The 27672-nt window shown below is 42.1% G+C and overlaps 1 protein-coding gene across 1 annotated transcript; it reads left to right on the top strand.

The window, feature by feature from the left end:
* The first annotated feature begins 10837 nt into the window (after positions 1-10837).
* On the top strand, positions 10838-13966 carry Tspyl5 (TSPY like 5). Its single transcript, XM_045144525.1, has 2 exons — positions 10838-11077; positions 11111-13966. The coding sequence occupies exons 1-2, from the start codon at positions 10922-10924 to the stop codon at positions 12200-12202; spliced, it is 1248 nt and encodes a 415-aa protein (XP_045000460.1). The 5' UTR covers positions 10838-10921; the 3' UTR covers positions 12203-13966.
* Positions 13967-27672: the final 13706 nt, after the last annotated feature.

The following is a 27672-nucleotide window of genomic DNA, read 5'->3' as shown; positions in this document are numbered from 1 at the left end:
TTTCTCTTCTTTGGGAGAATTCAAATAATTTCCAGACATTTATTCATGAATGCATGTAAAAATTCAGTTAAAAAAAAAACCCCACAATAGCCCCTTACACTATGGGTGCAGAATATGGGACTACAAAGAAGAGTCTGTAAGTTGAACTTTTTTGTTTCACTCTCACAGGATTTTTAAAACAGAGAAAGTTCATGGGGTTAAAAAATGTAGATTCTTCCATGGCAATGATCTCATGGAATTGTGTGGCAGCCTGAGATGGGGCATCCCCAACCCCAGCTTCCTATGCTTATTGCTGGGTGAGCCTTGGACCACCTTCCTGGCCCTGAACCTACCCCTAGAATCATGTCTACACTGTGGAGAAACAGGTACAGGGGCATTCTGACAGGAGGATAAAACTTAACTCCCCTGGGACTCAATCTGAATGTCTATGTGGGCATGGTTGAAGTGGGAACATATATTTTTTTTTTTTTGAAGTATGGTCTAACTGTAGCCCAGGATGACCTGGAACTCACTGTGTAGTCTTAGGGTGGCCTTGAACTCACAGTGATCCTTCTACTTCTACCTCCCAAGTGCTGGGATTAAAGGTGTGCACCACCATGTCCGGCTGGGAACACATTTTTTTTTTTAAAGCAACAGAAATAGCTTCTCTGGAGAGCAAAGAAAAGACAATGAGGGTGGGAGAGATGGCTCAGTGGTTAAGTGTGGTTCCCAAGTAAGGGACTGAGGGATCCCGAGACGACTGGAGTTCAAATCTCCAGATCTCATGTAAAACACCTGAGTGTGATCATGCACATCTGTAACCCTAGTCCAGCAGGAAGCAGAGACTGGAGAAGTTTCTCTAGAATCAGTAGGAAAAGAATCCTGCTCAAAACAAGATCAGGTGGAAGAGTGATGAGACACTCTGGCCAGGGCATGTGAGTAGCCCTGCTGTAGGTGAGCGAAGGGGGCACCACGAAAGGACCCGTAGAGGTCGATACATCACACATGCCATCTCTCCCTCTCTCTCACACACACACACCAGTAAAAAAAAAAAAAAAAAAAAAAAAAAAAGTAGAAAGATGTTAAAAAATGAAGGAAAGTAAGGGAAGGCAGAAAACAGAGGATGGAATAGCACTGAGGGCATGGCTCTCAGAGAAGCTCCGTGCCCCTGTAGCAGTAGGGTGCAGAAGGAAACCCTGTAGCCTGCTCCTCTTGTGATGTTGTGTACCTGGAACAATCCCCATGCTCTTGTCAAGAGAGAAGAACATCCAAGGACAAAGGCAGCATTTGCAAAGACTGACTGTGGGATGTATGTGCACGCTCATCTCTGAATTCTAAAAACGGTTTCTTTGGCTTAGGTCATGTTAGCTTTGAACTTAAACCACCATGGGATTGCTTTTCTAGTGGCTCTGCCCTGATCACTAGCCTATGTCTGGAGCTCATAGGACATGGCCCACAGAGCTGTTTTCTGTATTACCATAGCACTGGGACATCTACTCCCAACAGACCTCTCTGGATTTAGTATTGCCAATGGGTCTTTTTTTTTTCTCTGACAAACACTTCCTCTCCTCTTTTCCCTATAATGTTACAAACATTGCAAATGTTGTTCCACATTGATTTCTCTTTGTAGCAGTGGATAAAAGGACAGCATCAACTTGTGTCCTGCCTCTAGGACGATATGACAGCAATTCAGTTGAAGGCGTTCAGATGCTTCATTCTGTTTTGTTTATTCTGAACTTCTCAGCACTTAAATTTCTTTGTCTTGACTCTTAATTTTATGTGCTTTTTAAAATGTCTTACTGCAACTACATATTATACTAATGTAGAATGAGTAACCCAAGTGGGGCATTCAAGAAGACAAAGGAATGTCTTTAGTTAAATTAGCCTAGGTAAAATAAAATAGAACAGTGAGCTCCATGCTTGTGGGTATTGGTTGATTTCAGCATCTAACAGAACCCCACAGTGCTTGCTCATTAAGACAATGCAGTGTAATCTCATCTTTGTTCCTTCTTTCTTGTACGCAATGGAAATTCCTACCTCACTTAAGTAAGGGGATGGATGGTGTCTGAAAATCACAGCTCAGTCCCCATTCTTACTCCAAGACTTAACACTATGGTCATTCTACATAGGAGTATGCTTCCTCCATCTCACAACCAGGTGTGCTCCATGCAGATCTTTGAAGAAATGTGGTCGAGATGATTTCAGTTTCTGTTTTCCAAATAAGCATTTCCTAGGATCTGAAGATATCTCAGGTCCAGATTTAAAAAGAAAATCTTATTTATTTATTTATTACAGAGAGAGAGAATGAGTGTGCCAGGGCCTCTAGCCACTGAAAACAAACTCCAGACACATGCACCACCATGTGCATCTGGCTTATGTGGGTTCTGGGTAATCGAGCCTGGCCCCTTAGGTTTTGTAGGCAAGTGCCTTAACTGCTAAGCCATCTCTCCATCTCTCAGGTCCAGATCTGTATGAAATGGTTTACTCCTATTAATCTTCCAAGTGAAAAAATTTTTCCAGCTTACTTTGTTTATTTCGTGTAGTACATTTCTATACTACTGCTTCCTTCTCTCTCTCCACCGTCTATCTTGTATTGTGTTCCCCAGGTTCATAGATGTGGAGGCCAGAGGAAGATGATGAAGTTTTTATCTATCACACTTCTGCCTTATTTCCCCAAGACAAGGTCTTTCACAGAACCTATACCTTCCTGTCTTCACCCCACTCACCACCACCACAGTTAGTTTGGCTGACCAGGGAGCTAGTGATGATCCATCTGTTTCTACCCTCTTCCATGCTGGGGTTTGAGCCATGTGTGGCCATGACAGGATTCTTGAGTGGGTGCTGGGGATTGAACTTAGGTCCTCAGACTTGCTATACAAGTGTTATTACCCACTGAGCCATCTTCTCCCAATCCCTGATTTCTCTAGTAGCAATTAATGTGTTGTAGTGAGGAAAGGAAAGAGAAGATGTTAAGAACATATCTGTGAATACATACAATAGTAAAGATATAAAATTTAGGAGTATAATATCAATAAACACTTTTGAATAGCATAAAAAGAGATAATGAGAAAGAGAGAAATGTGTTCTATTGTTTTCTGTACTAGGCAGCACAGGGTGGTGTTGACTAAAAACAATATGTTTTTGGCTTAGAAATTGATGAGGATTGTTTGCTGCAGAAATGGCTTCAGGGAAAGAGTGCTGAACAGATTACATATAAGGCAAGTTTTGCTTTTGCAACTCATGAAGCTTCTAATCTGCTTAGAGACAAAAGCTGACATACATAATTTAAACGGAGAATTCAACTGAATGAGAAATTAACAAATTACATATTAAAAGTGATAACCTTGAGCCAGGCGTTGTGGTGCACGCCTTTAATCCCAGCACTTGGGAGGCAGAGGTAGGAGGATCACTGAGAATTTGAGGCCACCCTGAGACTACATAGTGAATTCCAGATCAGCCTGAGCTAGAGTGAGACCCTGCTTTGATAAACCAAAATAAATAAATAAATGAAAGTGATAGTCTTGCTGGGCCTGGCAGCTCAGATAAAAAAAATAATAATAATAATTCCAGTTATGCAGAAAGCTGAGGCAGCAGGATTGCAAGTTCAAGACCTGCATGGGCTACAGAGTGAAGTCAAGGCTTTTCTGGGCAGCTTAGTAAGACTCTGTCTTAAGATAAAAAGTGAAAACATGGGCTGGAGAGATGGCCCAATGGTTGTGCTTGCTTTGGAGTACCAGAGAGAAAGATGCAGATGGAAGTTTGGGACTTCTTATCCACTCTTAGTCAACCTCTGTGTCCTTCTTAGTAGCACAGGGCCTTCACTTCCCTTCCTTCTAGGGTTCGCAGGAATTGGAAATATGGTCTGCGGAGCACAGAAAAGGACATTTCAGAATGTTCTTTGTCAAAAATTACCCTGTGTGTACTTTGGTATTTCTTTGGCTATCTTTTATTCATGTAGAGCCCTCTGTGGAAATTTTTGTCTGAATTCTAGTTGTCAAGTAGGGAACTAATTCTCCTTAATCTCATATCTCTATTTTATCAATTTACTAAGGAATTGTTTGGTCCCATGGAGAAGTCACTATAAAAATGCTTCCCTCACGATTGTTTTACCCACTTTTCAGTTTCTGAATCATTTCCAAGCTCCTGACCCCAGATCAGAAGAGGCTCTACTCTCTTGCCTTTATGTAGTTTGAAAGTCAAACATATTCCACCATATGCTTTCCCTTTTCTTTGTTTTATATTTTCTTTTTATTTATTTATTTTAGAGAGAGGGAGAGAGAGAAAGAGAATGGGCATGCCAGGGCCTTTAGCCACTGAAATTGAACTCCAGATGCATGCACCACCATGTGCATCTGGCTTACATGGGATTTGGAGAATCAACACAGTCCTTCGGTTTCACAAGCAAGCGCCTTAACTGCTAAGCCAGCTTTCTAACCCCTACTTTCCCCTTTCTATGTTTTATATTACAAACTCTGATTAGAGTCCCAGGATTATTTGTGATTTTCTTTTGTGTGTATGTGTACATATACACACCCTATCTCAAGACTCAGCAGTTTGGAATTGAAAGAAACTGACTTAAATTCTTCTTTCTGGGTTCTTTAGCAGTTCCACTTTCTATGACAAAAGATTTACTCTTAAGATCCTTTTCTTTTTTTTTCCTGGTTTTTCAAGGTAGGGTCTCACTGTAGCCCAGGCTTACCTGGAATTCACTATGTAGTCTCAGGGTGGCCTTGAACTCATGGCAATCCTCTCTGCCTCCTGACTGCTGGGATTAAAGATATGCACCACCATGCCTGGCAAGATCTTTTTAAAATAATGATTACACTGTTGGATAAATTGGAAATGTGATGAAGGCAAATTACATTTTTTTTTTTTTTTTTTGAGGTAAGTTTTCTCTCTAGTTCAGGCTGACTTGGAATTCACTATGTAGTCTCAGGGTGGCAAACTCATGGTGGTCCTCCTACCTTTGCCTCCTAAATGCTTGGGATTAAAGGCAAAAATATTCTACATCTTCTTATGTGATATGAACTGAGATGACTTATGTAGTCTACTATAGAACTTACTCTTTGGGGGAATCTGTAAGAAATATAGGCACATTGTTTTCAAGAAATTAAGCTCAAATGGCCTGGAAATTTACCATGAGCTGCACATTCTTCTCTCTTTTTCCTTCCTTCACTCTGAAATTACTCCTAGAACACTGTCTTCCTTTCCATGCCCTTCGCTAAGCTGGGGAGGTTGGTTGGCAGAATTCCACACAGCATGAAATACTTGCTGCCATCAAATGGACTTGGTCTATCTCCTTGGGGAAGAAGAAAAAAAAATCTCTGAGGCTAAAAATGTCAAGTCTGGGATCCCAAAGCTCTGCAAAAGAAACTGTGGGAAATGTTGTTACTTGGCTGGGGAAAAGAGTGGATGACTACACTGTCCTTCTCGAAGTCATTAGTTTCTATGATTTGAAGAAAACAGACTTTAAAAGAAACAAAGAAAGGCCAAGTCCAGCTTTTAGCAAACAAAGATGAAGTCTAGTTCTGCTTATAACTTGAAGTGTTTTATTAGGTTCTAATTAATATTTACCAAAAATAAAATAACCTGATAAAAAGCAATGAATTCTTACATTTGAAGGGACCAAACTGATGCCATGAGAGGCTTCAGTAAGGTGCCGCTCTAACTAGGCCTAAGTTTCAGTTTCTCGAAGAGGTTGTCAAGAATTCTGGGAAAAACCATAAACAAAAGGCGGGCTGTTAATTGAGAGTGACCCTGACATGTGGCCAGGAAAGATAGCCATCATTTTGTGCTCTGGGGGCTGAGTCAGTTCCTGGAGACATGTCCAAACATGCCCAAACATGTCCCTTTTGTGTGCTTTTGCCCCAACCAATCAGAAACTACAACTGTAACTGCTGCTTGCTTAGCCAATCATGTCAGGAGATTACCAACACACTGGAATTTCCCTAGTTGTGCTTAAAAGGAGCCTGCATGCTCCTCTCCTCATTGCAATTTTGTATGAGTGGTTGACCCCTACATGCTGGCTGATTCTGCCGAATAAACGATCTTTGTTTTTACATACTATTTGAGTCCAGGGTCTTTCTTCAGGGATCTTAGGATCCTTACAACATTATTATGTACGTAAGTCCTTAGTATTAGAAATAAGTGAAAACAACCCAAGATATCTTGAGTGCATGATAAAACCCTTAGATTTCATAATAGTCAGATTGCTTATGATAAATGCAATGCAAATGGAGATGATGCTGTATTTCAGCATGGGCTGTTATGTCAAGTATGTTACCTACCCTGTAGGTAAATCCATATTTGCCATATTAACATACATACATGGATATGTGTATTTATCTATATCTATATCTATATCTATATCTATATCTATATCTATATCTATATCTCTATATCTATATCTATATCTATATCTATATCTATCTATATCTATCTATATACGTGTATGTATTTCACATAATTTATACAAATATTTTGTATAATGTGTATAAATGCATATATATAAATATATTTATACAATTATATTAATACTCAATATATGTATTTACGTAAGCATATAGGCGCATATATGGGTGTGTATGTAATCTTTAAACATTAAAAGTAGTTTTATCTACTAGACAGGAAAAGAGCAATTACATTACCAGAGCAATTCACCTCTCAAGCCATAATTTTGTATCATGGAATACTGATGCAGAATATGGTGTTAGAGTTGGAATGCCTCTGTGAAAACCAGCTGTGTGACCTTGGGGAAGTTTCTGAACCATTTTGTGTAGCAGTGACCTCATGTCTAAGAAGGCAGCAGTAATTGCCTGGGTCCCACGGGGTGGCTATGGGGATTAACTGAGTTAAGATGTGACACCTTATAAAGTACACAGTGCAAGTAAATGTGAACTTTCACTGCAATTACCACTATGATCAAGACATTGTGCAAGTGCTCTGAGAGATAAAAGTCAAAAGATGCTCAGTCCTTTTTATATGACTAACTATCTAATTAGGCACTGATGCTGCATTTGCATATAAAGTTCAATATGACTACCTGGGAAGAAGACCAGTTCATCACCTCAGATCAGTCTTTTAAGTGCAAAAGCTATAGAGACTGGGTGACCTGGACCAGAGGAATATTTCTATAAAGGGTGCTAGTTTCACATTTGTTTCCTTTCACCCGATGCTTATCTGTTTGACACTGTAAGAAAGGGCTCAAGGCAGATTGTACACGAAACTGTGTTTGCAGAGGCCCTTCCACTGTTCATCTTGCAGGGGCTTAGCCTCTGGATGGGTGAAATGACAAGGATGCTGATGTGCTAGCTTTAGACTTGCCTTGAGCTGTGGGGGCTCTGAGAAGTGGGGCCAGCCCCCAGCACAGTCCATTGAGGGATAGCGGTTGCTTCCACTCACCTTTTATTTTTCTGAGATTCAGAGTTCCAGACTGTGATTATCCAGTTTAAGAGGTAATTCCGCGCAAGAACTGGTACAAAACAGTGCGTGTCTAACTGCTAAGCAAATAGTACAGCGAACAAGTGCCCGGTGAGAGCAAGGACAAAACTGCTCCTCACCTGACATGATTCGCAGAGGCTTTGAGAAGCACTGATTAGGAAAGGGGCTTCAGTAAGAATTTAATGTGCTCTTTGCACTAATTTTCCTTTTTAAGGAAAATATTAATTTTCCCAGTTTTTTTTTTTTTTTTGTTTTTCGTTTGCCACTCCAGATTTTCATACTGTTCCTGAGCAGTGCCCCATAAGAACAGTTAATTTTATGGCTAAATGATGAATTTAGTAAGGTTCCCACAGCTTAATCTGACAATGTAGCCTTCGCCTATAGCATTCCTTCAGACCATCAATGTATAAAGCCTTTTGATAATTGCTCATTGGGTCTTTCAATCAACAGTTATTTAAGTGCCATCTGTAATGTCAAACACTGAGTAAATGTCACTGAACAAAACAAAGATCCCTGCTCTTATGGAAGTGACATGTTGGGGAGAAGAGACAGTTTAATAAACATCATAAATAATTGGCAGTGTGTAGGATGGTGCAGAATAGAAGAGATGGGAATAGGTAGAAATTTAAAATATGATAGTCATTGAGAATTTGACATTTAAGAACAGTATGAAGGGAGCTGGCCAAGATTACTGATCATATGTGGGAGGAAGGGCATGTAAGGTAGGAGAAAGAACTTGTGTAAATGAGGCAGGCAAGGGTAGCAAAGAGCTTAGCAACCTGGGACTACTCTTGGCTTCAGGGTAAACAAACCTTTTTTTCTAAAACTGCATCTAATAACCTGTGGCAACCTGAAAGTCATACCTGCATCAAGCTGCACATGCATCCTTCTTCAAAGAATGAAGTAAATCTCTTCTCCCTAGTGACATTAGTAACACCCCATTTAGTGGTCAGCTTCTCTGCAAATATGTTCCAGGACACACAGAGGATCAGAAGACAGTGGCCCATGCATCCTAGACTTTTTTTTTTTTTTTTTTTGCCATGCATAATAATGCAGATTGTGTCCCTTAAATGAACTTTAAAGGAGAATCACTTATTTTCCATCCTATGCCTATGCATAATTGAGCATACATATGATTAAATCAAATGCACTGTGGGAAGGGACATGTGTACTAGAGAAAAGGTTAGACAACTCAAACCTGTCAATCAAATTGGAGAATCACCCAAACTACTCCTCTACCAACTGGATCCTCCTTTCCCTAAAACCCCATGATGAGAATCCCCAGGCAAGTGCTTCAGCCTTTGAATATTTTTTTACTCAGGAGGCCCACTACCCCTCTTGGCAGTGAACTATTGTTTGGCTCTTAGTAAAGGTTTTCACTACTTCACTTTTTTGTGTAATTTTTTCCACTTCTTTGAATAAGATACCAAGAACCTAGAAACACTGAGATGAGAGCTTATTTCATGAGTGTGAAGATTAGTAGAGAGATCAGTGTTGTTGGAAGAGTGTGTGAGAGAGAAATGAAGTGAGAATGGTAGCATGTGCAAGAGCAGCTAATGCCTTGCAGGTGATTGTAGGGCTTTTGAGGACATTAGAAATAACTTGGATTGGGCTTATTTAAACTAGTCTTGTCTATATCAAAATAATTCTGTAGTTGGGAAGTTGGAGTTCTGCGTACTTCCCAGAACCCCAAGCTCTGAGTTCATATCTGTAAACTAACCAAAGAATTGGCATTCCAGGTTCAAGAGCATAACTTTTAAAATACCACATTTTATTCCGATTTTACAATGGAGTGGGGAAAAGAGAAAACTGAGAGAAAGATAAAGTGGGAGAAGAGTGGTTAAACACATGGAGCCCCAAAACTCATGTGAGCCACGTGTAGCTCAGGCGTCCATGTGACCAGATGCAAATGTGGGGGAAAAAAGTGTGGAAAGAAAAGAGAAAAAAAAAAGTTCAAGGAGCTCCTGCCATGTGGGGAGCTGGAGGAGAAAGAACCCACGTGGAGAGTTAAGGGCTAGGGGGCCCTCCCAGCTGGGTCTGTGCTAGGGCCTATGTCTGAGCCCAGCCAGCACAGGCCCAGCCAAGAGGAAAACCCATCCATATATGGAAGTTCCCAAGTGATCAGATAGAGATTTCCTACCCCTCCTTGCAAAGGTATTTATAACCTTAGGGTCGTGGGCTGTTTTTTTGGTCCAGGTGAACAAGAGGTCCAGTTGGTTGGTTAGGGCTAGGAGCTGTCTTATGAAGAGATTAGCTCTGGCTAATTTCTGAACCCCCAGGGGTTTGGAGGTTTACATCTCTGTTAGGTGATTCCAAAGGTTTCCTTGCCTTTGAAGCTGCCAGAACCACTCAGGTTTCTATTCACACTTTCATATTGGCCATGGAGTCCCTCCCTATTCATGATCCTGTATCTTGACTAGTAAGAGCATGATTCAAGACTCCCTCCAGGGAAATAAGCAAGATGATCTGGCTGCTTCTGGGCAGGGCGTGTAAAGTTTCTAGGGCCTTCTAATTGTCCCTATGAAAGCTCTGCTTCTGATCAGGAATGCCTTACTCTCAGGATCTCTGACCCGGGCCGTCACTTCTGGTCCTATACCGTGAGTGACAGTCCAGCTCTGTAAAATAGCTCTGAGTCACGCGGGGACTTGGGCCATGTTCCCAAGCAGAAAGGGCTGATGCCTTCTTTTTTAGTCACTGTTTCACAACCCTCTTGTCCCCCAACCCCCAGGCAGGGTTTCACTCTAGTTCAGGCTGACCTGAAACTCACTTTGTAGCCCCAGGCTGGCCTCGAACTCTCAGCTACGCTCCTACATCCAGCACGATGCCTTTTTGTTAGCAGGACAGGCCGCCTTTCTTAAGCGCCAACACAGTTGCAAAGAACTGGCCAATAATGAAAGCATAGGCAAGACTGGGTTTAAATTGGGCTTCCTTTCCTTGCTGTGTAATCTTCGGAAAAAAATACTAGCCATTGTTTTTGTGCTTTCTAAATCACTTTACATTAACATTATAGCTCCCATCTTCATGTGAAGTTCCCTAGGGGGCAAATTCTGCAGCAGAGGAGTTGTAGAAGGACACACAAAGGCCACCAGTGGTTTCACCCCATACACAAGATAAATTGAATGTGTAGAAAACAGATGGGGGCGATGGTGGTGGCTGGTTTGAGATGGGCTTGTGTTCTGGGGTGTCTGTGGGGCACATGGGAGCGGTCAACCGAAGAGAAGGGCGCGTCAGACAAGCCAGGCTAAGTGCCACTTTCCAGTAAAGCCAAGCAAGGAAAAAAAAAAAAAAGTGTGGGGGGGGAGACGCGCATGTGCAGGCTGGCCTCCTACGCGGAGCCAATCAGCGTGCGCATCGGGTCCTCGCGCGACCACACACTCCCGCAGCCCCTGCAGTCGTGACGTCGGCGGTTGCTATGGAGAGGCCCGCTCTACGGGGGAAGGGAAGCTGACGCCGGGGGCGGCGCGGTCGGAGCGTGGCTTTGAAGTCGGTTCCAACTGCCACCATGAGCGGCCGTAGTAGGGGTCGAAAGTCCTCCCGTGCGAAAAGCCGGGGTAAAAGCCGTGCCCAAGGCGGAGCCTGCGCTGCTGCCGACGACGACGCCCGGCGCGACGCGACCCCGCCGCCGCAGTCGCGGAGGCCCGGGGAGGACACGGCGGCGGCGGCGGCGGCGGCGGCGGCGGCCCAGGTGCAGGCGCAGGTGCAGGCCGGCGCGGGGCGGGGTGGCCTGGAAAGCGCTGCGCCGGGTGACGCGGCGGCCTGCGGGCTCCCGCTGGACTGTGGCCTCGCGCTGCGGGCCCGAACTGCTGCGGACCGCGGCCTGGCCGCCACCGACCCGGGCCCTGCAAAGGCCACGTCGCTCGCCCAGCGCCTGGCAGGAGACTCCGTCTTCGTAGGAACTGTGGGAGCTTTGGCAAGGCCGAAAAATGGTCCCCACGGTGGAAATCGGCGCGTCCCGTTGGGGAAGAAGGTTCCAGAAGCCCGTAGCTTCCCCATGGGCAGGGGAGCTCAGGTCGTACTCGGTGGGAAGGCCAACAAAGGACCCCCGGCTGGGCAGTGTGCCACCGGGTCAGTGGTGGGGGAGGAAAAGAAGGTGATGGAGAGCCGCGCAGGGTCAGGGCCTCCCGCCACCGAAGGCAGCATGGACACCCTGGAGACGGTCCAGCTGAAGCTGGAGACCATGAACGCCCAGGCCGACAGGGCCTATCTCAGGCTCTCCCGCAAGTTCGGCCAGTTGCGACTTCACCACTTAGAACGCAGAAACCTCCTTATTCAAAGTATCCCTGGCTTCTGGGGGCAAGCTTTCCAGAATCACCCCCAGCTGTCATCCTTCCTGAATAACAAAGACAAGGAGGTCCTAGGCTACTTGAATAAATTGGAGGTGGAAGAGCTTGGCCTTGCCAGATTGGGCTACAAAATCAAGTTCTACTTTGGTCAAAACCCCTATTTCCAAAATAAGGTGCTCATCAAGGAATACGGCTGTGGGCCATCTGGTCAGGTGGTGTGTCGTTCAGTTCCCATCCAGTGGCTTCCAGGTCATGATCTACAATCCCTAAGCCAGGGAAGTCCTGAAAACAATCCGAGCTTCTTTGGGTGGTTTTCGAACCACAGCTCTATCGAGTCTGATAAGATTGTTGAGATAATCAATGAGGACCTGTGGCCCAATCCTCTACAGTACTACCTTATGAGTGAACCGCCCCGTGGAGAGAGAGGCAAGGAAGGAAAGTCAAGTCTGGCAAAGCAGCCAGTGAAGGCTCCTGAGCCTGGGATGAACCAGTCTCGCTGACTGTCCATAGCTCTTCCCTGACACCTCCTGCTGTATCTGTTAGTCTGGCCCCATGTGTTTGGCTGGCTTTCATGTCGTCCTCTGCATACTGAAGCCCCGCTGGACTCCAGCTACGAGATTTATGACCCTGTTCTTTTACTTCCCCATTGGCCTTTGGACTTTTTCACAATTTTACATGATCTTACCTCACCCTTAGAGTTTCTGTGTTAAGTACGTCAGTTAATGGTTGCTTTTCTCTACGTTGACTGGACTCTGTTCTTAGTTCTGGCCTACGGGGGTCTCCTGCTGACTCCTTTGATACTCATTGCCCCCTGGATGCCCAGCCCCCAGCTTTCCCACTTAGCAGTCCTTCCTTGTCCTTGCTTGTACAGCCAAATGCCTGCAGGTGTAGTGAGGTTCCCAAGATGCTCCTGGGGCATGAGGATGGGCATAGGCAGTCTGTGATAGTTCTTCACATTTCTGGTGAGTGTGAAAATAGTTGGGTTCTTCCTGCCCAAGCTTGTTTGTGGTCTCTGTTTCTTCTCAGGCCGGCAACCTGCCCTTTCCCTTAATCTCCCTTCCCTTATGAAAGACTTCATTCTAAGGACTCAGAATTATAGTGAAGGAATCCCAGGCAGGGGAATTGGGGCAAGAATGTAGAGCAGGATGAGCCAGGTCTTGGGTGTTGAGTGGGAAGAATAGACAGAAATGGCTTGAGAAGTTGTAAGAGAGTATGTCTGTCTCAGTGATTGAGGACGCAGGTGGGACCTTCCTCCCTATTGGGAAGGAAAAAATAAAGGGGTTGTTGGTGAATAGGTTGCCTTGGTGAAGTGAAGATAGGTCAAATGTTTTGTCTAATCTGTTTCTCATCGTGAGTGGATTTTTTTTTTTTTGAATCCCAGACAAGCCAAAGCCAGATATTCTTCATATGCTTTCTCTTGTTACTGATGTGGCTGTGTGTGTGTGTGTGTCTGTGTAGACCAATGCTATGTGCTGTGTATATTACCTTGGAGTAAAATCTTACCACTTTCCCTATTGCCTACTTGGAAAAACAGAGCTGTGGAAGTTTTTTTATTTCTTTTAGAAAAAAAATCTGCATTGCTCTTTATCTTGGACATTTTCAGAAACAAGTGGAGAGGATGGTCTCTAGACCTTGTGTCATCAGTTACAATCAACTTAATGTCATCTGTAGTCCCCTGTTCTATCTGTATTGCTTATTGAAAGTCTAAGACACTGTGCCAGTTCAATGAGGGCTACTTTGAGAGATTGGCACTCTGGTGGTCATAGTTGTGGGGCATACTATTATTACATGAAGTTTGCTGTTTTGCTATGAATTAGTGACATTTCAGAAATTGGCCTTAGAAATGAGTCTTCAGAATTGAGACCCAGGGTGATAAGCAGGATATTCCCTTTCCTTCACATTCACAAAGAAAGAGACCAGTTTGCAGTAAAACGTCTAGACCCTGGTGTAAGGTACTTCAGACACTTCACCATAATACCAATCTTTTTTCCTGTTGTAACACGGAGACTTTTATGAGTTATTAGGACTGCTGTTAGTATGTTCTGGCCTCATAAATTACTACTCTGTCTCAGAAATATAATTTGGAAATTGTTGCTGTGTTCTGTGAAAATAACCTCCACAAAGTCATTACTAAGTGGTGGTTGTACTTGATAATTTGACACCCTGTTTCTTCTGTTTCTGTTCCTCTGTTCTTAACCAGCACAAATAATTGTGAGTTTGCATGTATGATGGAAAAATAAAAAAAAAAAACACAAAAAACTTTATCTCTGTTTTAGTTCTTATTTACAAGAAAATAACTGGGAAGTTATTAGGCAGAGGCTGAATAGTGAGGAGTGGGGGTATATGTTGCCTCGATAAATGATTTGCAGGCCCCAGACCCGCCTGTATGGCTGCTATTCCCAGGTTTTCCTGAGACACATTCTGTGGTTCTGAGAGTGAGCCATTTAGTCTTTTTATAGTGAGCTTTCCAGATAACTTCTAATGGGAACTCAGTGCTTCTCACATTTGAGAATGCATCTGAGTTATGTGGAGAATTCTGTAAAATGGATTTGGGTTAAGGAATCAGGTGGAAGGAGAGGCTCTGCACTATAACAAGCTTCATGGGATGAATTGCTTCTTATGTGTGGACTTCACTTTGAGTTGCAGCTGAAATGACTTTAATGGCCCTCCACACTGGAGTAATAATGCTCAGCCTTTTTTCATGTTGAAATTAACTGGGAAGTTTAAAAAAAAAATGTAGTGCTAGAGCTCCAAACAAAAACCAACAAACAGAATGAGAAAGAGCCACAGATTCCTCACAGGCTTCCCTGGAGGTATGTTGTGTGGCCAGAATTGAGAACTAGGTTCTACAATAAAAATCAAAATCATTTCTGATTCACTAGAAGGGTCATTTCTTCCTCATCAGGAAAAGCCTACCTCAGTGATAACCACATGCCATAGATAGCTATCCAGCAGAAAGTAACTGGAAAAAAAAATGAGGTGTAGGTTGTTAATTGTCAAGGAAATAAAATTGGCTAATATGAAGACATTGAATGAATAAATGTGGAGTGTTCAGGGTTCTCCCTTATTGAATGGATGAATATGTTTGATCTTGGTCTATACTGAAATACCTACAGTTAGTGAATTCCAGGTCAGCTTGGGATACAGCAAGACCCTATCTCAACCCCCCGCTCCAAAAAAAAAGATTAATGTACTGAATCCTTACTACAATTTTATAGGGTAAGTCATAAAGAAATGGGATAGAAAGAACTTAAATACATCATGTCAAAGCCAAGCTTTCCACTCAGTTTGGCTCAAGAACCCACACATGTGCATGTAGTTCTTAACCCAAAACAGGAAATAGCCATTAGATAAACTTACTTTTAACTACAGACTGACTTGTATACAAAATAATTTTCTATTAGGAGGATAACAACCCAACCCTGAAACTGAGAGGACTAGTAAAACAGGGGGCAGTGTCTGGGTAGGAAGATTTGCTGGCTGTATGTAGATTGGGGCAGCAGCCCTGGAGCTCCATGCTGAGTGTTTACATGTGGCACAGGGAGGTAAGAATGAATATTCTAATTTAAATGTTTTTGACAAAACATTTTAAACCCAGAGTTTTTCTATTGACCAGTATATGGAGTATAAAATGTAATTAACAGTATCTGGTTCTTCAGGCTTGAGCTTCCTCTTGGGATGTGTGAGATTCTTCATGAGGATTCCTCCACACAATTAAGCTTACACCCTTGCTTCTCCGCTGGCACAGAACCTACCCACTAAGCCACTTTGAATCATTCTGCTTTTGTTTCTGAAATGGAATACCCAAGGCTAGATACTTTAAGAGGAAAGCTTTATGTTGTCTGCAGTTTTGGAGGCTGAGAATCCAAGTAGCATGGTGCAGGCTTTGGTACAGTCTCCTCTGGCTGTATCACATCATGGTGGGAGTGCACATAAAAGGAAAACGGGGGTGGGGGAGGAAAGACAGGAAGCCAGGGGTACTATGGGCCAGGCTTGGTGCTTTATACCAATTCTCCTTTCAGTACTAATCAGGATCCCGTGAGAATGACATCAGTTCCCTCCAATGACAGCATTCTCAGTGGCCTCCTGATAGATTCTACCTGTAAAAAGTCCTACTACACTATGAGGACCAAGCTTCCACAAAGGAACCTTTTGGATAGCACCCTCAAACCATGTTCAAATCATAGCACACCTCTCTCCAGTTCCTTGGAGAACTCATTCAATCTGAGATTTCACTCTCCCATGGCATTCACTCATTGTTGCCCATATATATCCATCTTTATTGTAGACCTTAGAGACAATGCTATGAATAAATCCAATTTTGAATTCTTCCCTGATAATAGACTCAGCTTTTGGCTAGGATTATCAGTCTGCTTTTTCATGTTGAGGAAGGAGCTATAGGGAATCTCTTACCTTTGTTACTCGTTGGGTGGTTTTGCAAGTGTGCTAGGTTTTGTTTTATGTCCTAGATGAGAAAGGAGAGAAAAATAAGCGTCCCTGCTACCCTTAGCTTACAAAAATCTCTACTAACTTCTGACTCTGCTCTTGGACTCTGGTCTTCCTCTCTCTAGCCTATTGTGGTGACTTTTTCTGTGCAAAGAGAGAGTTGTCTTAAGGAGATATTTTAGAATCACCCAAGGAAGAGCTTTGGTGAATTCTTGTGCCCTCTGAGCATTTTGACAAGTTCTTGCACTCCATTACTCCTTGAGATCCTCAGCCTAGCAGAGCTGCTGTTACTGAGGGGGAATTCTTCCCCTCAGGTATTGGGACAGAATGGTAGATCACAGTCCACAGTTTCTCTATTTGCCCTTAGACTGCTCATGTCTGTGTTTGGATTTATTTTTTTTTTTTTTCTGATTATATGTTACTACTCAGGCTTTTATCTTACTTCTGCTGTTTCACTTTGACACTGGCTCCAGACTTGTGTTAGCTCTACTTCTCTACTCCAGGTTAGCCAGGAGACTAGCTACTAGTCACCCAGAGGTCAAGTCTTGAATGTCTCCCATTTCCTTTCTCGCCCATGTGATACCACATGGCTGACAAGAACATTTGCATACATTGTCTCCATTATAACAACTATCCCCTAAGAAGGTTTGTAAAGACAGTACAGGCTCAAACTCACAAAAGCCAGTAAGTAGTAGAGATAGGACTTAGCCTGTTGATTCCAAACTCTGTTCATATATCTATAGCTGGCTCTCTGAATCTAGACCTTCTGTACCAGGGTACAGAAACTATATTTAATGTTTTAAATGGCATATTGGCCAATCAGTGTGGGTCTTTTTTACCATGCTGAATAGCAGCGTGCAAACTAATGGAGCTCAACTGGAAGCAGGAATGACTTGACTCAGAGTGGTAAGACCTTCTTTAAGTGCATTGTTTTACATTAGGATTGGTTCTAAACCTGATGTCTGCAGATGGAGGCAGAGTGAAGTTTTTGGCTACAAGCATAAACATCTTCATGTGAGTAAGCAGAAAAGGAGGATGTTTTTCTTATTTAATAAGAAGTCTTGGTGATTTGGGGTTACAGGCTCATGTCAGTTTCTCAGTACTGTTAGGGTTCTGGCCCAGCTCTCTGCCTCTTGGTGATTTCCATCACAATTCTGTAGCATCAAAGCATCTCTTACCCAACTGCACTTAGGAGCAGGAAGGAAGGGGGGCTTCTTGAGGCAGTCTTTTAAAATTAATTTGAAAGCAGAAAGAAACAGAGGGAGAGATATTGAAAGGGAATGGGTGCACCAGAGATTCCTGCCACTGAAAATGAACCCAGATGTATGTGCATTTTGCATCATCTTTGATGGGGATTTTGTTATCTAGGAGTAAGGTGAGATCTGGGGTCTAGGACTGAGAGGAGAGTTCCAGTCCCTGTAGGCTCATTCTTTCTGGGATGTTTTTGATGGCATGGTGCATCAGTTACTACCTGAAGACACTGCACATCTGTTTTTCCCACCAGCACTCCTAGTAATGACTTTGGGTGAAAATGTGGTGCCTTGTGCACAATCTTTGGTATCTCCTCTCCAGACAGACAATGCCATTTTAGCTTGTGTATATCTCAGAGCACCTAGTTGTGAGTTTATGCAACATTTGGTGTAGGTGGCCATTGAATACTAGTGGAGTGAATACAATACATTAATGGAGTATCTAGAATGTAAATTCAATCATGTCAGTTACTTGCTCATGTTCAGAATCTTAGGGAGTCCATAATATACTCTTGATTGGTCATGTTTAAATTTTTTCAAATTTTTTATGAAAAATCGGACTATACAGAAAGCACAGTGCTGATCCATATTGCATCTCATATTCAGTGATTTCAAATGTTTTGTCACATTGAGTTTTGTAGAAATATGCATATTTTCTAAACCATTTGAAAATAACTTGTTTGATGCTTCATCCCTAAATACTCAGTATGTATGTTATAAAAATCAAGGATACTTTCTTTTTTATTGAAACTACTTTTATTCCATTAGTATAGCATATGGTTTCACCTTGGAGTTTTATTCCATCTTCCTCTCTCTCTCTTTCTATATATATGTGTGTGTGTATGTGTGTGTGTGTGTGTGTGTGTGTGTGTATTCAACTTCTATACTTACAGACAACAAACCATGGCATTTCCTTCCCCTCCCCTCCTCTCCCCCATTTTCTCCTTCATAACTCTGCTCTCTGTCATATCCCCTCCCTCTCTCTATTAGTCTCTTTTTTAATTTGATGTCATCATCTCTTTCTCCTATTATGAGGGCCTTGTGTGGCTATTGGTAGGCACTGCGAGGTCTTGGATATCAATGCCAAATTATGTCCAGACAGTTGTATGTAACTATTGGCACCCTTCCTTTGGCTCTTACATTCTCTCCACCACCTCTTCCACAATAGACCCTGAGCCGTGGAGGGTGTGAGATGTTTCAGTGCTAACCACTCCTCTGTCTCTTCTTCTCAGCACTATGTTGCCTTTTGGGTTATCCCAGTGGTCATTGCCATCTGAAAAGAGAAGTTTCTCTAACCAAAAGTGAGAGTAACATTAATATATGTGTATGAACATTAAGTGTAGTGCTTTCAGGGCAGTTTGGTGAGAGTAATATATGCATTTATCCAGATAAGAGCAGGCTTTATTAAGGCTCATGACCTCCCCTGCCATAGGCTTTTGATTGTGTTTTCAGTACCAGGCATGTATTCCCTCACACAGAGTGGGCTTTCACTCTAATCAGAGAGCAGTTGGTTTCCCCCAGAGCAGAAATGCTACTATTGCACTCGTTCAGTCATTTGGCCTGTCTGGCCAAACTTGAGGTTTCCAGTGTCCACTGTTTTCACCGCTGGTGACTTCTGTCTCCTATAAGACTGCATACAAGGCAGCTTTTTCCAGCTTTCAGTTGGCTGGTCTATAGGGAGAAGGTTTTCTGCTCAGCACCAGCTTGATTTTTCAGTGATCTTACTGCCCAGGCATGTGGAGTCTTCAGAAATAAGGTCTTATCATCTGTTACTCCAGGGAAACCAAGGGTATTGGCAAAATCCTGTAATGCTTTGGAGGCAGCTGGGACCTCCTTGGCCAACTACTCGCTGGTAGGTATCCCATCCCTGGCACTGAAAGTTTTCTAGTAACAATCTATGACTTGTAGATATGCCATTATCCAAAGAAGTAGGCTTTCATATGTCTTACTCAGAATACCTTGAATTTTGAATGACCCTCCCCCCACCCTTCTCTTACTCAATCTCTTCCTCTGGCCTCACTTAGGCCATTCCACTCTCTATAATCTATTCTTCTACTTACATACATACAACACCAAAGTGCTTCCTTCTCCTCCCTCCCTTATAGCCTGATCCCAGTTTACTGGCCTCTGCTACCAACTTTTGGTTCTAACTCACACAGAAGTCTACACATTTGTAGCTAGGAACCACATATGAGAGAAAACATGTGAGGCCTGGCTTTTTGGGCCTGGTTTACCTCACTTAGTATAATCCTTTCCAGATCCATCTATTTCCCTGCAGATTTCATTTTTCTTTACCACTGAATAGAACTCCATTGTGTAAATGTCCCACATGTTAATTATCCATTCAACTGTTGAGGGATATCTAGGCTGGTGCATTTCCTTGCTATTGTGAATAGAGCAGCAATAAACATGATTGTGCAAGTATCTACCTCTAAGGTAATGAGAAGAGTCATTAGGATATATGCCTAGAAGTGCTATAGCTGGATCATATGGTAAATCTATATTTAGCTGTTTCAAGAACCTCCACCCTGACTTCCACAGTGGCTGTACCAGATTACATTCCCACAGTATAGAAGGGTTCCCCTTTTTCCTTCTTTATCTTTCTTCACTAATGTTGGTTAGAATTCTATCTTGTCAGATATTAGGATAGCAACCCCTGCTTGTTTCTTAGGCTCATTTGCTTGAAATACTATTTTCCATCCTTTCACCCTAAGGCGGTGTCTGTCTTTTTTTGAGTGATGAGTTTCCTGGAGGCAACAAGTGGCAGGATCCTGCCTTTTAATCCAGTCTGGAAGCCTGTGTCTTTTGGGTGATGCATTGAGACTATTGATATTAAGAGTTGTTACTGAAAGGTATGCATTTATTCTCACCATTCTTCTTATTTTTTAGTGTTTCCTGTTTTCCCTTTACTAGTTTGTTTTAACTGTTATTTGAGTGTGGCTTATTTTTTCCTATTTCCTACTGTGTGTGTTATGCTTTCTCTTCAGCATTAAGAATTCCTTCAAGCATTTTCTGTAGAGCTGGTTTAGTTGTCATAAATTCCTTTAGCCTGTTTTTGTTGTGGAATGTCCTTACTTCTCCATCAATTTGGATAGGTAGCTTAGCAGGATAAAGTAATCTTGGCTGGCAGTTGTTATCTTTCAGAACTTGGAATATATCATTCCAAGCCCTTCTGGCTTTTAAAGTTTGTGTTGAGTAATCTACGGTTATTGTGATGGGCTTGCCTTTGTAAGTGACTTGCTGCTTCTCTCTTATTGCTTTCAATACAGTTTCTTTGGTTTGTGTGTTTAGTAGTTTAATTATAACATGGTGAGGAGAGGTTCTTTCCAGCTTTTGTCTGTTTGGTATTCTAAAAGCTTCTTGTATCTGCATTGGCATTTCTTTCCCAATTTGAGGAAAATTTTCTTCTATGATTTTGTTGAAAACACCTGCTAAGCCTCTGGATTGAAATTCTTCTCCTTCTGTTATACCCTGAATTCTTATGTTTAATCTTCACATAGTGTCCCAGATATCTTGAAATTCTCATTCATACCTTGCTATTAGCTTGTCTTTGTTGGACTGTATTATATCTGCCACCTGGTCTTCTAGCTTATATATTCTGTTCTCTCCTTCATGCATTCTACTGGAGAGACTTTCCACAGAGGTTTTTTTTGTTTTTTTTTTTTTAATTTAATTGACTGTATTCTCCAGAGCCAGGATTTCAGCCTGGTTTTTCTTCAGTATTTCTATTTCCTTACTCATGTCTTGTAATGACCTCTTTATTTCATTAAGCTGGTTTTCTGTGTTCTCTTTCAGAAATTCGTTTTCTTTAATTCCTTTGTTTTCATTTTTGATTCCCTTCACTTCTTCTCTGATTTCTTTGAGTATAGATACTATCATTTTCTTGAAACCTTTATCAGGCATTTCATTTAAAACAGTCTCATTGGTGATCATTTATGATGGATTTATAGTTTTTGGTGGGACTGCATTGTCTTGATTCTTTGAGTTTCTTGTATTATATTGTAGCAACTTTTGTATCCTGAATTAATTTGATGCTTGGATTTTCTACTTATCTGTAGTGTTCCCAGATGTGCAATCCACCTCTATATACCCTCAGGATATGAGTTCAAGGTGCCAGGTATAACTCTTGTCCCCCAGTCAAGCCACAAAAGTAATCCTAAGTGTTGAGTTTTCTTGCTAAACAAGTATTCTAGTGGACTGGGTGGAATAATTTACTGGCAAATTCTAAACTTCAACCAAGTAACATACACAATCAATAAAAACCAGCACAAAGTGTGCAACTGTGGGGATTAAAATAAACAGATAGTCATATAAAGCTAAAATCGCTAAGGGTGTGTGTTGCTCTGCACCCTTAATCTTGTCAGCTAGTAGGTAGAGATTTCTGTTCTGAACTGGTTCCAGATCAACCTGGATCTTGATCAGACCCTGCCCCCAATAATGACAGAAGCAAAAAACAAAGGCCCTACACATATGAAAGCACCAAAGGCATCAATATTCAATCCCCAAATACAGGTTATTTGAAAATGGTAAAGCCAACCAAGAATATATACCCCATAACCTGCCCTGACAAGGAAAGAGAGATTAGCTTTTGCAGTGCAGGTCTGTGTACCTGGGTTTTTGTTGTTGTTGTTGTTTTTGTTTTTTGTCAGCCTCGTTACCTTTTGGAGTGGCTTCCAATCTCACCGATGGTGAGTGCCCGCCTCGATCCCTCCTTGTGCTGCGCAGCTGCACCTCTGTCAGCTCTGTTGGCTGCGCTGCCACTTGGGGCTGAATGCTGGAGGTTCGTGGTTCTGATGGTGGGGGATGGGAGAGTTCAGACTTCTGGAGTTGCTCTCACTTTCTTTCAGTAGCTCTTTTGTTAATCTTAGCTGTCTTTCCTTTAGATTTCTTAACTTTGCAAGAAGGCTGATGAGTAGAAAAATCTGTTGCTTGGATGCTGCTGCTGCCTGGCCAGACTGTGCTGGGTGGGCGTGGGCATCATGGCCAGTGATCACCTCAGTGGGACCCTGGCCGGTTTCCTCCTTTCTGGTGGATCTTGGTCTCTCCGGCTTCTCCATTGTGTCTAAGAATAACTTATACGCCTTCACTTTTCAGAAGAAGAGTGTATTGTGCTGGGGTTTTGCATACATCCCTCCCTAGGCTGGTTTGGCATGGCTCCTATGCAGCCATCCTACCTGGAAATCTTTTCCACACTTTCTTATATAATCACAAAACAATGCTCAGACTGCAAAAAAAAAAAAAAAAAAAAAAAAAAAAAAAAAAAAAAAAAAAAAAATGTTTTCCAAATACTATCTTATATCCACTCCATATTTAAATGTCTTTATTGTTTCCAAGATTATCTTACAAATATGATTTATTTATTTATTTATTTATTTGAGAGCGACAGACACAGAGAGAAAGACAGATAGAGGGAGAGAGAGAGAATGGGCGCGCCAGGGCTTCCAGCCTCTGCAAACGAACTCCAGACGCGAGCGTCCCCTTGTGCATCTGGCTAACGTGGGTCCTGGGGAACTGAGCCTTGAACCGGGGTCCTTAGGCTTCACAGGCAAGCGCTTAACTGCTAAGCCATCTCTCCAGCCCCAAATATGATTTTTAAAATCAGTATCTGGTTATTATATCTCTTTCCTCTTTTTGAAACAGAAAGTAATCTTACTTTTTATGTGTTTTCCCCTGCCTGACATTCACTTTCTGAACAAGGTGGGACACATGTTTGTAGCAGGCCATATAGTCTGGATCAGTCTGCTTTGGTTGTTTGGTTGGATATTTTCCTCAATCTCTCAATTCTTATAAACTGGAGGTTTCTTAGATACTGCCTTGAGGCCATGTACCTCATCACTTACCATACCAGAAGGCACAGCATGCCAGGGAGTCTCACTATTGTGTTGTTTATCTCTTGGATAAAATATTCATCACAGCTCTCTCCTTTGTACAGGCATATTTTCCCTTTCTCTTAGGAGGTCTGTCATGTTTGCGCAAATTAGTTATTCCTTTGGGTTGCAAAGTAGTGATTTTCTAATTCTGTCATTTCTCTTCCATATTTTAGTTGACATTTTAATAAAGACATTTCCCTTGTCACTTGATGATGAAATATACTTTCTTCTAAAAAGGGCAATGTAAATGCTTAATTCTTTCCCCTTAACTGCCAATTTTCAGAAATTTGGTGTAATAATCTCCAGTAATTTCAAATGAGGGTATGTTTTTCTCTTTGCTACCATTATTGGCTTGAGGCATTTTATTTATCTAAGTTTTAAAACATTTTATTGATAATTTTTATTCATGTACTTTTTTTTTTTTTTTTTTTTTTTTTTTGGTTTTTCAAGGTAGGGTCTTACTTTAGCTCAGGCTGACCTGGAATTCTCTATGTAGTCTCAGGGTGTCCTCAAACTCATGGCGATCCTCCTACCTCTGCCTCCCTAGTGCTGGGATTAAAGGCATGCACCACCACGCCCGGCTACATGTTATTTTTTTTAATATTTATTTATTTATTTATTTATTTATTTATTTATTTATTTATTTGAGAGAGATAGAGAGAGAACATATAGATATGTTAGGACCTCTTGTCCCTGCAAATAAACTCCTAGATTCTGGGAAGCTGACTACAGGCTTTATAAGCAAGCACCTTCAACCACTGAGCCATCTTCCTAGGCCCCATAATGTATTTTGTTCATAGTCACTTCCTACTACTTTCTTTTGTCTTCAGTCACAGTGACCTTTCTTTGGTTGTGGTCTGGGAAGGTTTTACATGCTTTAGGAGGTAGAGTCCTGCTGGAAGATGTGGGTCATGCCTTGAGGTTTTGCATCTTGGCCTCACTTCCTATTTATGCTCTGAGTCTTATTTGCTGATGTGACAAGTTGGGTTCCTGTTCCTGCCACCATGCCTTTCCTTATCATTAAACTTTTCTTGGAAAATGTAAGCTAAAAATAACCCCTTCCCTTCCTTTAAGTTGCATCTGATTGGGTATTAACTCAGAGCAATAAGTAACTAGTAAAGTGGCTCAATTGACCAACATTTGGTCCTAACTTTTATCAGAATCCACCCATCCTTACCCCTGTCTCCTATTGCTCCCTGTGTTGTACTCAGCCAGTAAAAGCTAGTTCTGGTTTTCTGAACACTCCCCATTTTTCATTGAACAAGAAAGCCATTTCAGATATAACTCAGGAATATTTGTTTGATGATATTATTTTTAATCTTTGAAGGTGGAACGAATCCTTTTTTTTGATTTCCACAATATTTTTGCACATTTTAGTCTCTACTCAGTGATTTGATCTGTTTATAAGACTGTTCCCAACACAGACTATAATATTCTGGGTCACAGAATACTAATAAGCTATGTGTCTTCATTGGTTGTTATTCCTATAGTTCATAGGCTTACACATAGTAGGTGTTCATTAAGCATGAAGGAATGGTCATATGAATGTGGGAAATGATGAGCAGAGACTGAGAATAGCTCTGAGAAAAGGAGAAGCATGAAGAAATGGATTAAAGGCAAGGGTGGGGTGGAGGTGAGGGAAGCTGATACCTGCACAAAGCCTCAGGCAACAAACCTGTGGCACCAAATCACTCTCACAACATGTTGGAAATCAAGTAGGACAATGGAAGAGATCAGGAAAGCAAATGACAAATGTTAGAAGTGTACCCTGTATGCTGAGCTTTAGTGATCTTCACAGCACATGAGTCTGTCATCAAAAACAAGGGAAAGCAAAGCTGATTCTGGAAGATCACCTCCCCTGGGATCCTTCTCTTTTCCTATTTGGATATGTACATATCGTCAGAGGTGTCTTAATGGGATCCCTGAGTCTCTACAACTTCAAAGACTTGTGTTAGAACAGTCTCTAAAAAAGCAGCATCATTGAAAAGCAAGTCAGACAGGAAATTAAATTGGCAAGGTGGAACAGAGTCAGCAGACGCTTCACTACTAAATAGCCCAGCTTCCAAGATGATAGGGAAAATGGAATCGCTGGAGCCCAGCACTGCTTTGCTAGTTCTAGGACACCAACTGCCTGAGGAAGAAAATTCAGAGCTCTGAGTAGGGAGCAGAGTGCGAGATGATGGCTTTGAAATCTGGGAGCTTCTGGGTAAGGTTATGATTTGGGGGCAGATCACGAGGGGGTGGGGCCTTCTTGTGTCAATAGGAGAGCTCTTTTCCTTCTGCAAGGAGGACTTGTGCTGTCAGTGTTAACTCTTGCTAGGGGTACACTTATTACCCAGCTAGCATATGGAAGGACACTAGTTAGCTCTTACAAGAGTCCCTGTTGTTCTGTCTGTGAGAAGGCCTTATCTGACACCTCAGGAGAATGATACGTGCACACCTACTCACTCTGTATTTCTTCTCAAAGCTCTCTCTTCTTTTTCTTCATATGATTTTAAAAACCTATTTTATTTTTATTTATTTATTTATTTATTTGACAGAGAAAGAGGGAGAGAGAGAGAGCAAGAGAGAGAGAATGGGCATGCCAGGGCCTTCAGCCACTGCAAATGAACTCCAGACAAGTGCACCCCTCTGTGCATCTGGCTAATGTGGGTCCTGGGGAATTGAACCTGGGTCCTTTGGCTTTGAAGGCAAGTGCCTTAATCACTAAGTCATCCCTCCTGCCCTCTTTTTTTTTTTTAATTTAATTTATTAGTTTTCTTTTCAGTAAATACAGGCAGTTTGGTACCATTATTTAGGCTCATCTGTGATCTACCCCCTCCCATTAGACCCTCCTTGTTATTGAAAATGGGTCGTGCATTGTGGAGTTAGCCCCCAGTTATTAGTATGATAAATGTCTCTGAAAATCATGACCCAACATGTAACTCTGACATTCTTTCTCCTGCCCTCTTATATGATTTTTGTCTTTGAGTTTGTTCCTTCTCCTAGACTGTAAGCTCTCAAGACTTGTTAATTGCTAAATCCCATGTGCTCACACATATACAGGAAGTATTTAACAAATAATTAGACTAATGGGAGCATTAGAGTCATGACAAGTTGAGATGGGTGGGCCATGCCTTTTAGTTGACCTGTGCAGGAAGAGTTGTCTCTTCCTCATTTGTGATGGAGCCTGTGGTGTCTCTTCTACTGAGTGAGTACCATACACACACACACACACACACACACACACACACACACACACACACATATATATATATATATGCCAAGCAGAGTACTAAACATATGATACCCTCTATCACTCCAAGTCTATTATCATCATTTTCCAGATAATACAAAAGAGCCTAAAAGAGTTGAGTTAACTTGTGTAAGGTTGGGGCTCCAAGGGCTGAGGGTAGAGCCCCTTAACCAGCTGTACTGCGCTGCTGTAAGGCTGAGTTTTTTGTAGGGTTGGAGATCCAGGTGGACGTTGTGCTTATGCTTTCAGAATGGAGTAAGGCACCGGTGGTGATGGATGAGTATGGAGCTCTCCCAAGGGTAGCATCACTGTGCCAAATCACCAGAAAGGGGAAGAGGGTGTGGGTGGGATGGGAATTTCTGCATATGTGTCTAGGAAGGCCACGAGAGTGGTCAAGTAAGCTTTGGAACACAGACTATAGGACGTTGCCTGTTTGTGCTCAGGCCCATATACCTGGAGGCCTCCAGGGCCTGAAGCATTCTCTCTCAGACGTAGTTGCTGCTCACTGAGGCACTTCAGTCCTCATTATAAAGGCTCCCAGCTGGAGGCAGTCTGTGGGGGACACCAGGCCTCCCTGAGTAGGGGCATTGAGCAGATGGCTCAACCAGAAAGTTGTGTCAGTAAGAGGCAGGGGAAGCTACTAAATGATGGGCCCACATGGACAAGCCTGTGATCAAAGTTGTCCTCTGGACTCTGGCTTCCTTCCTGGACAGCTGTATGTGTCAGTTTTTATTTCCAAATAAGTATGATTAAAAAGTCATGATTGACATTACCATAGGGATATACTTCCCTCTTCATAAAATTTCACTGAAATGTCTGCTTCTCGAAGGAATCATGTAGCAGTAAAGGAAGCAAGGAGTTAACATTATTGAGCATTACTGAATGACTAAGTGAAAAAAATATATGTATATATATATATTCACTTACATTCACATATATACATATATAGTAGCTGTACATATATGTGTATATATACAGTCATAATTTTTAAGCAATATCAAGCCTGTGAAGTTCTCATTGTCATCTATATTTTATAATCAGTGATAAACTCAGGAGGTGAAGCAGTGTGCTCAGGGCTGCTCAGCCAGTAGTCGCTCTGATTACAGCAAGTGTGTCTCTAAAACCCCTGTTCTCTCAGTTGTGCCATACTGCTCCTCCTAGAGAAGAGA

The sequence above is a fragment of the Jaculus jaculus genome, chromosome 2 (assembly GCF_020740685.1).
Source record: "Jaculus jaculus isolate mJacJac1 chromosome 2, mJacJac1.mat.Y.cur, whole genome shotgun sequence".
NCBI lineage: Eukaryota > Metazoa > Chordata > Mammalia > Rodentia > Dipodidae > Jaculus > Jaculus jaculus.
The sequence above is the reverse complement of the archived record's forward strand: the minus strand, read 5'-3'. Positions and strand labels throughout refer to the sequence as shown.